The sequence below is a fragment of the Dermochelys coriacea genome, chromosome 6, assembly GCF_009764565.3.
Source record: "Dermochelys coriacea isolate rDerCor1 chromosome 6, rDerCor1.pri.v4, whole genome shotgun sequence".
Lineage (NCBI taxonomy): Eukaryota > Metazoa > Chordata > Testudines > Dermochelyidae > Dermochelys > Dermochelys coriacea.
The window spans coordinates 117,078,833-117,091,888 of record NC_050073.1 but is presented as its reverse complement, the minus strand read 5'-3'; the positions used below and the strand labels follow the sequence as shown (position 1 = coordinate 117,091,888).

The 13,056-nt window shown below is 44.2% G+C and overlaps 2 protein-coding genes across 7 annotated transcripts in view; both read right to left on the bottom strand.

Annotated features, from left to right (window-relative positions):
- LOC119857608 (coiled-coil domain-containing protein 175-like) overlaps window positions 1-3,955 on the bottom strand; it is a 51,647-nt gene extending 47,692 nt beyond the window's left edge. For 4 of the 5 annotated variants that reach the window (XM_038406777.2, XM_043516359.1, XM_038406776.2 and 1 more), the window contains exon 1: window positions 3,846-3,955. In XM_038406777.2, coding sequence (XP_038262705.1) covers window positions 3,846-3,921 — 76 coding nt within the window. In that variant the 5' untranslated portion in view covers window positions 3,922-3,955. The remainder of the gene's footprint in view (window positions 1-3,845) is intronic. The other variant, XM_038406779.2, reaches the window with a different exon arrangement.
- A 5,384-nt stretch (window positions 3,956-9,339) lies between these two features.
- Window positions 9,340-13,056, bottom strand: part of RTN1 (reticulon 1) — a 193,808-nt gene continuing 190,091 nt past the window's right edge. For both annotated transcript variants that reach the window (XM_038407080.2, XM_038407081.2), the window contains 4 exons: window positions 12,683-12,752; window positions 12,201-12,247; window positions 12,035-12,093; window positions 9,340-10,361 (listed from right to left, as the gene is read on the bottom strand). In XM_038407080.2, coding sequence (XP_038263008.1) covers window positions 10,319-10,361; window positions 12,035-12,093; window positions 12,201-12,247; window positions 12,683-12,752 — 219 coding nt within the window. In that variant the 3' untranslated portion in view covers window positions 9,340-10,318. The remainder of the gene's footprint in view (window positions 10,362-12,034; window positions 12,094-12,200; window positions 12,248-12,682; window positions 12,753-13,056) is intronic.

Here is a 13,056-nt window from a genome sequence, read left to right as displayed (position 1 = left end):
AAAACTCACCTCCTCTGTAACGCATATGGTAAATTGCAACATGATAACGGCCAGGCAAGTAGAGAGCTGTGATCACTACTACTGACTAAGCATTTTCACATCCTATTATATTTATATGTTAAGCCATCTCATGCCACTCTGACCCACTTGTTTGTCTCATCCCTCTGTTACATCTTGTCTTTTAGATGGTAAGCTCTTGGGGCAGGGACAGACGTTTATCATGTATTTGTATGGTGCCTAGCACAATGGGCTCAACCTGGTTGTCAGAAAACCCTGCCAACATGCCTCAAATCTAAACTAAAGAGACCTACCCAGGGATAACAACAAGGATATGCAGCCTCCATCCCCATTCAGTCCTTGAGCTCTCAGCTGAGGCTATCAGTGGTAAATATGTTATGACACAGACATCTCACCACAAGGAACTTGTCCAAGACTAGCAATTCATGTTACATTGGGCACTAAACAGGTATCAGACAGTAACAACTTTCCATCACTATCAACCAGAGTCAGATTTGACTGGCAACCTAAAGGAAAAATGTTCATAGCCCATTACCAATCACTAGAGCTGTCTAGCCCTCCTGTACAATTTATTTTTAAAATGAATCCAACAAAAGGTTTCCACAATTTCCCTTCTAAGGTATTCCACAGTCTAATAAAACTTGAGTTTGGAATTTCTGCCCCCAATATCTAATCCATTTTTTTCTTTGTTCTAGTTAATTCCATTACTCTTGGCTATACCTCATTGCTTACACTATTCTAAAACAATGCCTCTCCCTAGATAGTGGTTAATCTTTCCTCCTGAATCAATTTCTTCCATTCTTAGTTATTGCAAAACCTCCTTTCACAAAGGCTTTAGCAGCAAACTGTTGATTGCTGAAGTTTCCCAATGTTGTATCTATCTTCTAGCCCTTTCTGTTGTCCCAAGAGTGCGTTTTATTTCTTGTGACAGATATAGTGATAAATGTGCTTTCAGATGGCAGATTTATTTTCCAGGCCTTTCGGGAGCACCACAACCAGCTTCTTGTCAGATATCGCTTGAACAAAATTAACTTTCAAATCAGTTCAAGGGCTTTCCAAACTCTTAAGGCCCAAAAGGAAAGATTCTGTATTTTGAGTGTTTGTCAAAGTACCTTCTTTCTTCAGATGCCATGTGCTCATTGCAGAAGCTCATAGGAGACCACAGGCATCTGTCTCAGACCACCTGTCTCAGCACCTGAATGCAATATTTGCCCAGTGTGTGAAATGTGTTCACTTCTCCAATGTATCAGCAGAAATGGAGGTCAAAGAAGGATTTTTTTTGCCATGTATGGTTTTCCCAGTGTGCTAGCGCTATGTGTAGGTAGAGGGAAATTTACACATGTGGAAACATTACTTGTTCAAGAAGATTTTAAAACAATGGTTTGCAAAAATAAGAAGCAGTAGAACATGAGGATCTAGGGACCTAAACAGATCATGACATATATGCTTGCCAAAAAGTCTGAGTCCCCCAGAGAAACCAGAAGGTTGTGTATGTGACAATCAAACCAAAGAAGTGTATTGTCTACACATATTACCTGCCCCCACAAAATGCTAATTTCTGAAGGATTAGCAGCTTTCTGATTTATATGCCTATGGCAGTCAGATTAATAGATAGACACCTCCTGGGTCAAGTAGGAACAAGACAGCCCATAACAATGACAGACAAATAATATTTTAGTCATATTTTATAGACATATCTGAAATAATGTGTAACTGATACTTTGAATAATACCGATTTTCAAAATCAGGCCCTGCTACCACAATGAGCTCTGCATGGATACAGGGAGAGGAAGCTCATTGCAGGATAGGGGTCTCAATATGCCTGCCATAGTGTGGGTATATCTGAACAAATACATAGTGTAAAATACATATAAAGCATCCCAAGTATATGCCTCCCAAGGTAGCTTTTCCTACTTACACATGAATAAAACTCTACAAAGATTGTCCTGTAAATAACATTGGCCCAGAGAATACCCTCCTGTGGAAATACGTATGGGATGGGAATGGGGCAATTGGGGGTTGAATCCTCATGGAGTTGCCCCAAAATCCATCTGGGTGAGAAAGGGAACCCCAGTGGGATGAGTCATTGTTTCACCCCCCTAACGCAGCAAATTACCCCCTCTGGATCCACAGGAAGCAAGAGACATATGCTCGAAGAGCTGTTCCCCTGTTCTGCCTCTGGGACCCCCAACTAGCTGGCAGTGGGGCTGGACAGGAAGACAACTCACCCCCATCCCACTCCCCTACCCCTTTCCCAGCAGCAGGGCTGCTCTTGGTCTGGATCCCACAGTGGGGCTGGAGAGGAGGGCAATTTACACCCCAGTGTCACTAACCCTGCTGACCTTCAGGACCAGAGATAGGGCAAATGACAACTGAATATTATGTAATCACCCTTTGCTCTGGGGCCATGCCCAGCCGGTACCCCTCCCCCACAGAACCATGCCCAGCCCAGCGTCCCCGTCCTGCCCCGCCCTAGGAGCTGTGCCCAGCCCAGTGTCCCCTCCCCCACCCCTACAAGAGCCATGCCCAGCCGGTACCCCTCCCCCACAGAGCCATGGCCAGCCCAGAGTCCCCTCCTCCCCCCCATAGGAGCTGTGCCCAGCCCGGTGTCCCCTCCCCTCCCCCACAGAGCCATGGCCAGCCCAGCGTCCTCGTCCCAGGAGCCGTGCCCAGCCCGTGTCCCCTCCGACAGAGTCACGGCCAGCCCGGTGTCCCCTCCCCCACAGAGCCATGGCCAGCCCAGAGTCCCCCCCTCCCCCCCATAGGAGCCGTGCCCAGCCCGGTGTCCCCTCCCCCACAGAACCATGCCCAGCCCAGCGTCCCCGTCCTGCCCCACCCTAGGAGCTGTGCCCAGCCCGGTGTCCCCTCCCCTCCCCCACAGAGCCATGGCCAGCCCAGCGTCCTCATCCCAGGAGCCGTGCCCAGCCCGTGTCCCCTCCGACAGAGTCACGGCCAGCCTGGTGTCCCCTCCCCCACAGAGCCATGGCCAGCCCAGAGTCCCCCCCTCCCCCCCATAGGAGCCGTGTCCAGCCCGGTATCCCCTCCCCCGCCCCTACAGGAGCCATGCCCAGCCGGTACCCCTCCCCCACAGAGCCATGGCCAGCCCAGAGTCCCCTCCTCCCCCCCATAGGAGCCGTGCCCAGACGGTGCCCCTCCCCCGCCCTACAGGAGCCGTGCCCAGTCCAGCTGCTCCAGCGGGGGGGGGGCGCGGCCGGCTGGGGGGGGGCCCGGCCTCCAGCTGGAAATCCAGGCCCATCACCGTCCCGTGCTCATCCGTCACCAGCAGGAGGCGCTGCACGTGCACCAGGGCCTGGCCGGGGGGGGGGCGGTGGAGGTGAGACCGTATGGGGGGTGGGGCACAGCCCTGGGTGTGGGGCAGGAGATGGGCCCAGCGGGGGTGGGTAGATGGAGGGTGCCTGGTGAATAGGGGTGTCTGGCAGGGTGGGGTGTAGGGGGACAGGCAGAGGAGGAGGAGGAGGGGGAGGGGGACTGGTGGGGAGCCCCACAGGGCCAGGGGGCTAGGTGGTGGGTTGGGGGAGGGAGAGGCATGGACGGGGGGCCCAGCGGTGGGTTGGGGAGGGGGCCAGGCAGGGGAGCCCCACAGGAATGGGGGCCCAGCGGTGGGCTGGGGGGGCCAGGGGCCAGGCAGGGGAGCCCAGCCCGGTGTCCCCTCCCCCACAGAGCCATGGCCAGCCCAGCGTCCCCCCAGAGCCGTGCCCAGCCCGGGACCCCACCCAGGATCCCCGCCCAGCCCGGTGCTCGCCCCCCGCAGCGCCTTACGGGGGGGGGGGGCTCCGCAGGCCACCCCCTGGCTCCCGCCCGCTCACCCGCTCCGTGCAGGTGGCCCAGGGCTGCGAGCGCGGCCTGGGCCGGGCCCGGGCCCCCCAGGCCGGGCGCCTCCATCGCGCCGCCGCGCCGGCAGCTGGCGCCTCGGTTGCCCGGGGAACCGGACGCCGCGAGCCCTCGGGCGGCCCCGAGCGGAGGGCGGGGCCACGGGGCCGGCCGGCCAGACAGACAGACCCGGCTGCAGGGCAAACAGACGGCGCCGCCAGCCTGGGACGGACGGACAGGCAGCGCTGCCAGCCCCCCTTTCTTTTATGGCCAGTGCGCTGGCACTGTGGGAGGGCAATTTCCTCTCTGAAGTGACAATGCTCTTAGCTTGGGTCGATTGGCCAGTGCATGAGCCACTGCTAATGTCCCTCATCCTTAATTGCACATTCCCGGACCAAGCCCAGACTCGTTGAAGACCGTTAAGGTTGAAAATACCCATAACTTAATTTGAAACAAGAGCATGAAATATTGCAAAATTTAAAAAAAAAAAATAGTCTAAAGCGATGAAATTTGGAATTAAGGCTCTACCTACAACCTTCCTGCGAGCCCTGTTCTTTATGATTGTAATGCGTGTGTTAAGGACCAACGTTCACGTGCCTCTTTATGCCCCTTGTCTTTTTAATGATGTATGGGGAAGATTAAACAACAGCGGGTAATTTGCAAGAAGTACAAGCGGTGAAGAGGTTTCAAGCGGCTTTGAATTATGTTCTGAATTAGCAATACAGATCGAAAAGGGAACAGTGGTAGTGATCGTAGCCAGAGACGTGCACATAAATGAAGAATACCTAAATGGCAGATTAGTTAAGAGGTGGGTTAAAATAGGGTTAGTGAAAAGAAAAGGGCGGCCGGAGGAGGGCCGCCCCTAAGATTGGCCACAATGCCACCCCCGGCACGTGCTTCCTACCCTGGTGCATGGAGCCGGCCCTGCGAGGTACCCTGAGGGAAGAGTGGGAGTCCCCCCAACGCGGAGGGGTTGACAGTGGCACCCTCGCTTGTTTGTTCGCTTTCGGCCTATTGCCACGTATTGCAGGTTTCAGAGGAGCAGCCCTGTTAGTCTGTATCCGCAAAAAAGAAGAGGAGGACTTGTGGCACCTGAGAGACTAACAAATTTATTTGAGCATAAGCTTCCCTGAGCGACAGCTCACTTCATCGGATGCATACGGTGGAAAATACAGTGGCATACGTATTTTAAATACGTATTGCCTGGTTACGTGGATTTATGGATGATATTATCTAGTTTTAACTAAACTAACCCTTGCAAAATGGACAAGTGGCTTAAAAAGATTCCTGCCAAGAAACCACAAATTGAAGATAATACCTAATAACGCGAGCACAAGCGAGCAGCAAGAAAATGGCAGCGCTGACAAGTTTCAGAGTAGCAGCCGTGTTAGTCTGTATTCGCAAAAAGAAAAGGAGGACTTGTGGCACCTTAGAGACTAACAAATTTATTAGAGCATAAGCTTTCGTGAGCTACAGCTCACTTCATCGGATGCATGATGAACTCTAATTAATAAATTAATAAATCTAATAAATTTGTTAGTCTCTAAGGTGCCACAAGTACTCCTTTTCTTTTTGCAGAGCTGACAGTTCTCCTATTCCTAGTACAAGGTCTTCGTCAACCACATGATGAGGTAAAAACAATGACGATCTAATCAGACCTGACAAGAAGTCAGCCAAAAAAATTTGAAATGATCAAGAAGACTATCTGAAATATGGATTTACGTCCACTATTGTTAATGATGAACCTCACCCTAAGTGTATATTGTGCCTGGAGATATTAGCTAATGATAGTATGAAGCCATCATGATTAGCAAGACATTTAAAAACTAAGCATTCAGAATATGAAGACAAACCTCTACAATTTTTTCAGCGATGTTTAAAGTCATGTGATACTCAATCCAGTCCTTTACAAAATTTCATGATAAATGTTTAGAAGCCTCTTTTGAGGTTTCTTACTTAATAGCAAAAGACAAAAAGCCACATAACATTGGGGACTTGTTCTTCCTGCCACTTGTTCTTCCTGCCGCGGTAAAAATGGATGAAATAATACATGGAAAACAATATGGCGACAAACTAAAATGCATTCCTTTGTCAGCAAATATTGTTGGAAGACGCATAGAAAACATCACTGAAAATTTGAAGAAACAAGTATTAGAACGAATTACGCAGTGTGGGAGGTTTGCTGTACAGTTGGATGAAAGTACAGAAGTTTCTAACGCGTCTCAGCTTATGGTATTTGCTAGATTCTGTTTCAATAATGAAATACACAAAGAACTACGTTTTTGTGAGCCACTAAAGGAAAGATGTACCGGAGAAGATATATTCTCAACAGTAAATGACTTCTTTAATAAAAACAATGTTTTATGATAAAACTGTGTAAGTGTAACCACTGATGGAGTGGCTGTTTTGACTGGAATAAAGAAAGGATTCTGGGGTAAGGTTACAGAGACAGTACTACACGTGAAATTCATTCACTGCATCATTCATAGGCAAGCTATTGCAGCAAAGAAGTTGGAGCCAGAAGTGCACAAAGTGCTACAGGATGTCATCAATGTGTATTAATTTTATAAAAACAAGACCTTTAAATAGTAGAATCTTTACAATACTTAGTAATTAGATGGGGAGTGATCATGAAAATCTTTTGTACCACACAGAGGTTTGCTGTTCGGTTATCTCATGGCAAAGTGCTTAAGAGAGTTGTCGAACTTAAAGATGAGTTACAGCATTTTTCTTTTACAAAAAGACAAGTGTTCCAAATTTGCTGACCTTTTTGTGATGACAAGTAGCTGTCAGTAGTATGCTACCTAGTAGATATCTTCAAAAAAATAAACACACTTAATCTGTCCCTGCAAGGTAAAGGTGACGTTTTAACAGAGAGAGAGAGAAAGTAACTGCTTTTCAAAAGAAATTCGTGCTATGGAGAGAGCATTTTGAAAATGGATGTTTGGAAATGTTTCCATCATTATGTGATTTTGTTGCCAAAAATGATGCAAGTGTGTCACCTTTAAAAACTCTCATATCTGCACACTTAAAAAACTTGGAAACAGAATTTTCTAAACTGTTTAAAAACCTTCCAAATGAAGAGTTTCAGAGTAGCAGCCGTGTTAGTCTGTATTCGCAAAAAGAAAAGGAGTACTTGTGGCACCTTAGAGACTAACAAATTTATTAGAGCATAAGCTTTCGTGCATCCGATGAAGTGAGCTGTAGCTCACGAAAGCTTATGCTCTAATAAATTTGTTAGTCTCTAAGGTGCCACAAGTACTCCTTTTCTTTTTTCCAAATGAAGAGTTCAAGTGGGTTTTGAACCCATTTGTTAAAAATATAAAAATGCAACACCTTCCGATTAGTTTGCAAGAACAACTGATTGACGAAGAAGAAGATGGAAATTTACTAGCCGAATTTTAACAAAAACCTTTGCATAATTGGTGGATGGGACTAAAAAATGAGTATCATGATTTAGTAAGCGCAGCCAACGATGCACTTCTTCCATTTGGATCTACGTATCTTTGTGAGGCATCTTTTTCAGCTATGACAGCCATTAAAACCCAGGTGAGAAATAAACTGAACTTAGAACCAGACCTTCGAGTCGCTGTATCACAAAGTGTTAAAACCAAGATTTTCAAAAATAATGAAGCATGTTCAATCACATTGCTCTCACTAAAAATATTAATAATATTTTTTTATTGAGAGCAAAAAGGTTTTTTGTACCATTAATAAAATAAAAAAAATGAAAAATAGTTTCTCTCATCCTTTCTGTTTTTTGTGTGTTTTATAATGTACATAATATATTAGTAGAGTAGTACATGTATAAAATTTATATATAAATAAATATATAGATAGATATATTGGGGGTGCGTGCTCAAAAATTTTTTACTTATAGAGGTGCGCGATCAAAAAAGTTTGGAGATCACTGTCATAGGTGAAGAATCAACATTTAAGTGTTTCTTAAAGGTAGAATTTTTAACACGTGGTTCTACTTGAATCTATAAAAATGGCATTGGGGAGTCCCACATGCATGGGGAACAGTGAGACAATGTCACATTTTCTTATTTTTCCAGTCAAACTAACCATCAGCACTACAACTCATCCCAAAAGTTACCCTGGGATCTGTCCTTCTCACACTCTATCACTGGTAGTAAAAGCGCTGAAGATCAGTCTCTGCCCTCAGCTACACCCACCCGGTCTTCTCAGGAAATACAGCATAGAACCTATCCCTCTAGGAGTCTTTGAATATGGAAGTCAGAAATGCAGTTAAAGCACAGATGGCTGTTCTGTTCAATTTTAACTACTGGCTTCAAATTAAACACTCTCATAACTGCATCAATTAAAAGAAATTTACTTCGTTGGATGAAAAGAAAAATATATCAATCTGGAGTTTTCAGCCTTTGATCTACAAAGATGTTATATATATGCAGCTGAGGTTTATAAAATGTTATAATAAGCTTAAAAAGGATATTTAAATGTTATATAAATGTTAAAAAAAGGGTGAGATTCATTTTGAAGATTAAATAACTCAAAACTGGAACAATGCAGGTGTATTTCTACAATTGCTGGATCATTTTTTCCCTAGGAGTCGGATTCTCTTCTCATTTACACTACCGTAAATCAATAGTCACGCCATTCAAATTGCAAGAGTTTGTAAACTCTTTGGAGCAGGGACCACCTGTTTGTTTTGTGTGCTTGTACAGTGCCTACAATTGTGGCTAATCCATGATTGAGGAATGTGTTGGCAAAGTGACTGGGCAGTTAGAGGTAGGAAATAGATGAATTTAAGGAAAAATTTCAGTTCACAAAAGACCAGACAAATGCTCAATGCTCCAAGAGCTCATGTTAGATATGAAGCTTAATTTTCTGAGAGGAAATATATACACCAGTGACATCAACATTAGAGCTAGTCAGAAATTCCCATCCCCTTTCCCCCCATTCTCTCTGCAGAAAAAGTCTTCTGGAGAAAATTTCAACTGCAGGCTAAAAACCAAAACCTATAAATGTTTGGTCAAAAAGATTCTGGTTTTCAGGTTTAAATGAAAAGTCAAAATTTTTCGCAGATAGCAAACACTTCTCATGAAACTTTTCATTTTGTCAAGCCTCCAAGTTCTTGTCAAAAAACAATGGACATGGAAAATTTTCAACCAGCCCCAACCAACAGGGATTTGCTTTAATCTATTGGCTCTCAGAAACTAAATTTCAATTTATAAAAGGCTTTGTAAACCAGCTTTGAACTGAAGGAAGCACTCATTTTGGCTCTCAGCACCTGTGATCAATATGGACTACTCCAGCTTAGCCCACTTTATCCCTTGAAATCTGTACTAAAACAGTCAAAATACTGGGTATGGTGAGACTGAACAATGCCCAGTGCCATTCTGACTGCTTTCCGAGTTGTGTCTGATTTGGCCCATGTTTAAGGAGGTAATCAGGCAACTTTCAAGAGAATTCATTGACCATTACATGTGCCTGAAATGTAGTAATGACACCAACAAAACAAAGAACTTTTGGCACTAGGAAGTTTGCTTTATTTCCATTCTTTACTCATCAGGATGTGAAACTGCTAAATGAACTAAGTACAGACAATCTTTTGGGATTGAACAATTTTGTAGTGGCAAAACTGCATGGAATAGGCATAAATAGCTCCCAGAGAGAGACCAACAAACAAGCCCTTCATGCTTTTTGCAGATGGAGTATTGATTTTACAAATTCTAATGTGACCCCAATGGCAACAAGAGGGAGAACTTTGTACGTTTAGTAACATTTATTTCTGCATTCGGTATCAAGTACATAAGTGCAAATATTCAGAGTCCATAAGTAAGTAAGTCCATTAGGAACTACAGAGAATGTAATACAAAGTGTAATAAATTTAACAAGCTGGAACTTTCCAGTTACCATACATGTAAATCAGCCCATCAATCCCTTACAACAAAAGTACTGGGTTTTTGTTTTGTTTTTTAGTTATACAAAACTGATTACTATAAGTACTGATTACTGTTTATTCCATTTGTGCTGGAAAACACTAAAACATTAGCCCACAATTCTATATAGTTAATAAAGATGAACCCAACCAGCGACCCAGTGACATAGAAGCAATTTTAACTATTGCATCAGTGCACTAAGCAGGAAAGCCCTAGCCACATGTAACATTAAAGTTATAGAAGCAATGCCAATAGAAGAAAAAACACTTAAAAATCAATATTATTTAGGCTCTCACCATCATGCACTTTATAAGCAACACAAAAACCACATCTAGTACACTTTTCTCTTTACTATACTTTAGTGCTTGACACAAGTGATTGCAAATATTCTAAGAGTACACAAGCAGCAAGGAAAAAGAGCTGCTTTTGTGTTTTATGTTTTAAGAACATGGTGTTCAGAAAAAAAAAGAACAATAAATTTGCAATAAAGTGTAAGAGCAGAGCTGTTTGCAGTCCAGACTCCCCCATTATTCACTACTGTTGATGGATTCTTGAGGTCTGCTTTACTCTGCCTTTCTCTTAGCGCCTGGAATTTTCGCCTGAATCCTACGTGTAAAAAATAGAATTACACTGTCAGATGGCAATTAATCAAAATCATTCCATAGCATTGTGACTTTTCTTAGCTAGAAGGTGACCTTTGCTTTACCTTCATTCTCGGTGCCTTGGTAAGATGTGTGTGTAACAACTATAAACAAAGAGGGCTAGATTGTGGGTTAAACTACACACCTGCACAGGAAAGAAATGGGAAGGGGGTAAGAGAGCCTGCCCACATGGTGAGCTGGACCTTGTATCCAGGAGCACAGGAGTAAGCAGTCGGGGTCTAACAGTTCATATATACCCGGGATATGCTCAGTGAACTTGCCGTTCCTTTGATTTCCCACCATATGTTATCATCTGTAACAAACTAGAGATACAGTTAAAATACAAAATTTGGATCCTGATTTTTAACATCCCCAGAAGATAGTGGTGCTCAGAGCCAGGGGTTCAGTTTGTTTGGCCAATCTTTATAATATAGCAGACCTTGAGTGCTCAGGAGTGTAGATCAGAGCGACTCTATGCAACCCCAACGAAATGTGGTCAGAGGCTGGGAGAGAGAGGTGGCTGTTGAGCAGATCTGCAACCCAGAGCTCTCCAGCTATCTAGGTCACAGCAAACAGTAAGTGTTACTATAAGTAAAGGCCTACAATTTGTTTCTCTGTGTGAGGTGAGTCCTAAGCCCGGTGCCCAAATTAAATGTAGGGGTGACATCCCCTGCTGTGCACCAGTGGGCCAGCACCAGGTCCATGCACCCGTGAAGTCCCACTTAAGCCCCATTTGGAGAACTTAAAATCGGGCCAAACCCTTGGGCCATCTTTCTGCACTTGGATGAATTTTAATTCTTCAGCACATGAAGCATCAGAGTGAGTGCACATATTGGCTTCACACTTGAACATACAGAAGGCAAATTTTCTTGAACAAGAAGATTGCTCATGACAACAGCATTGCTATTCTGCAGACGCACCTCAACCATCCATGTCAATATCAGGTTAAAAGAAAAGGAGTACTTGTGGCACCTTAGAGACTAACAAATTTATTAGAGCATAAGCTTTCGTGAGCTACAGCTCACTTTATCGGAGCTGTAGCTCACGAAAGCTTATGCTCTAATAAATTTGTTAGTCTCTAAGGTGCCACAAGTACTCCTTTTCTTTTTGCGAAGACAGACTAACACGGCTGCTACTCTGAAACCTGAAATATCAGGTTAGTTTATTATGAGCCGTTATAGTCACGAAGAGTGGATGAAATAAGCCCAGAGTATCAAGGGCCAAGTTGCCTCCAGCTCTTTTGGGGCTGGGCAGTGAGGAAAGGGAGCAAAGAGCATCTTCTCCCTTATCCAGCCTGTGTAAGGAACTCAGAGGAGTGCCAGGGCTTCTCCCTTCATAGCTACCCAAACGGGAAGGAGAGTGGAAAGACGCGATTCCTCCCCTGATATCCACTGGTCTGCAGCAAAGGACTAGGCCACAGGTGGCAGTATGCTGCTCTCCAGAAAGGGATGTGTGGCTTTGGGCACACTCCCCCTGTGCACTGAGGAGGTCTGGTGGACATTCTCTCAGTGGCAGAATTCCTGCTTTTGCTCCCCTTGGGGCCATAACCTTCCATGCCATCCCCAATGTATGGATGTGCCCTAAGGACACAAGTGAACCTAAGGTATGCTTCTTGTAAAAATCTGCTGTTCAACTCACTTTGCCATGACAGTGTTTATGTGAGTCCTCACAAGTCCCAAGTATTGATCAATCTGTGCCTACAAAGAGCAAAAACAGACATCTGAAGATCAACAGGGCCTTGGAACGCTAGAACCATTCACACATCCAATCTGAATGATAGTTATTGTACAGTCATTTGACTTACCTGATACTTGTCATATACAACAGGTAGAGTAAACATAGAGACCACAGCTGAGGGAAAAATAAACAGTGTTAAATTTCTGCAGTTGAGATTGTTATTCACAGAAAACAAGATGCATTATCTAGTTTCCTCTTGAAAGAAAAGGCAAAAGCACATGATGTCATTTTGTCCCAAGAGATGATTCAAGAAGCTGTATTAAAACTGAACCCTGACTGAATCTTCCAAATGTGAAATTTATATCATTATGTACCCAGCAGCTGAGAAGCCACTAAGCACAGCAACTAGCTGATATATATCAGGGGCCAACAGAATAAGAAATAAAGATGAATATGTATTAGTAAGTAGAACCAAGATAATTGTCTAACTGTGGAGAAAGCACATTTCAGAGGTGAGATAATGCGGGACTACGCTGGTTTTTCTAACAAGAAATTGCCATGGTTAATACATGTTTAAAAACAGATCTTAAAATAAATGATGATCTTTACCCATGATCATAAGAGTCAGGCCATTGAAGAGAGCTCCAACGTAAGTCAGCAGCCACATTAGTACTGCAAACTAAATTAAAAACAAATCATTAGATCTCCTGACAATCACTGAAATTGTCAGACAAGAATAAATGTCTCCATTTAACTAGCTAGCATATGGGCATATTATTATTCTGTTAGCTTCACTTAACTAGCTAGAATACCTGCATGCTTAGGAACTAGGGACATCTGCTGTAGGTGACTAATTTTTCATAGACTTTCAAAACCAATGCAAAAAAAAAAAACCCTACAAATTTTTAGGAAGGGTGCAGACCAAGGTAAGCCATCCCACTGTTTTCTTTTTTTTTTTAATATAACCCCATCCTTCCTTCCAC